Here is a 1346-nt window from a genome sequence, read left to right on the forward strand (position 1 = left end):
CTGTACATCGATCTTTCATCTAGTTTTAGGTGGTGCTACACAGGGGAGAACGCAGCGGCAATAGGAGCGAACAAATGCATACGTATGACGCACTGGGGGGCAGCGATTAAAATGTTCATGATCCAAAGGCCCGTTACCACGAACAAAACACATCTTCGAAGAAGCCATATTTATCGTATTCTCTACGACGTGAGCTATGTGGATACCCGATTGAATATTTATGTGGTAGGAATGAACTGCTTTGAGTTTTCCAGGCCATTTTTTTTCTTGCGATAAGGGGAGACTGTAACCTCGCAAACACATAACAAAGCCAAAAACATGACTTGTACGGTCCTGTCCGCAAAATGGGGCTTCAAATCCATTGAACAGCGTGTTTAGCTAGCACCATTCTGTCATTTTCCTCCCAACCTTTGCAAAAACATCTTTCACCAAGGTGGACGGATAAAAAACGGAATGAGCCGGCAGACCGCCAGGACGACAGTTCAATGAGGGGGGCCAACAAATATTCACACATACCCAGACCCCGTCGTCTACTTAGTAATGTATGATACCACTAGGTCTACGTGATCACTTGAGACGGCCGTGTGCAATGGTTGCACCAGGTGTGCGTGCAGGGGGGCGGTCAAGAAAAGTAAGCGTGCTCGCGTACGGTATCAGAGGTCATCGTCTGAAAGGCCGCCCCAAGCCCTTTCAAACGCATCAATGCACTGCCCTCCCTCACATTCCCGACCTCACACCCCACAATTCATCCCCAGGCAATGCTGCATGTAGCCTCTCCTTTCCTCCGTCGTCGTGCCTTGGCCTGTTTTTTTCCGTCTTCGTTGCCCCCTCCTTCGTCCTGGCAGGGAGATCGCGCCATCCTGTCTTCCATTGGCTCCACCCTCCCCAAATCCTTTGTTGGCGATCTGAGAAGAAGACTACTGCGTCGGACCTACCACGGCACGGTCCCGCGGGCGAAAGACGTGACCATGACGTGGCACGTCGAAGGTGAGGCGATAGCCGTCACCGCGCCGGAGGGAAAGACGTTATTGGAGGTGGCGCATGACAACGACATCGAATTGGAAGGTGCTTGCGGTGGAGAGTTGGCCTGCTCCACCTGCCACGTCGTTTTTACCCCCGAATTGTACGCGCGCCTGCCGGCAAAGAAGGAGGAAGAGGAGGACATGCTGGATCTGGCCTGGGGCCTCACCGAGACCTCTCGCCTCGGCTGCCAGATCAAAGTGACGCCCCTGTTGGAAAACGCCGTTATTACAATACCAGAAGAGACGAATAACATGCTGGGAGGGGAGGATGAGGGGAAGGGAGGGAGGGAGACAGCCTTCCTCCACCCCCTACCTGCAGACAGC

At 53.2% G+C, this 1346-nt stretch overlaps 1 protein-coding gene across 1 annotated transcript; it reads left to right on the forward strand.

Annotated features, from left to right (window-relative positions):
• Nucleotides 1-968: 968 nt before the first annotated feature.
• On the forward strand, nt 969-1220 carry NGA_0686300 (ferredoxin; the record flags this gene model as incomplete). Its single annotated transcript, XM_005852310.1, has 1 exon — nt 969-1220. A coding segment is annotated over one exon (252 nt), but the record flags the coding sequence as incomplete, so codon positions are not given.
• Between the last annotated feature and the right edge of the window lie 126 nt (nt 1221-1346).

This window comes from Nannochloropsis gaditana (genome assembly GCF_000240725.1).
Source record: "Nannochloropsis gaditana CCMP526 unplaced genomic scaffold scaffold1462, whole genome shotgun sequence".
NCBI lineage: Eukaryota > Eustigmatophyceae > Eustigmatales > Monodopsidaceae > Microchloropsis > Microchloropsis gaditana.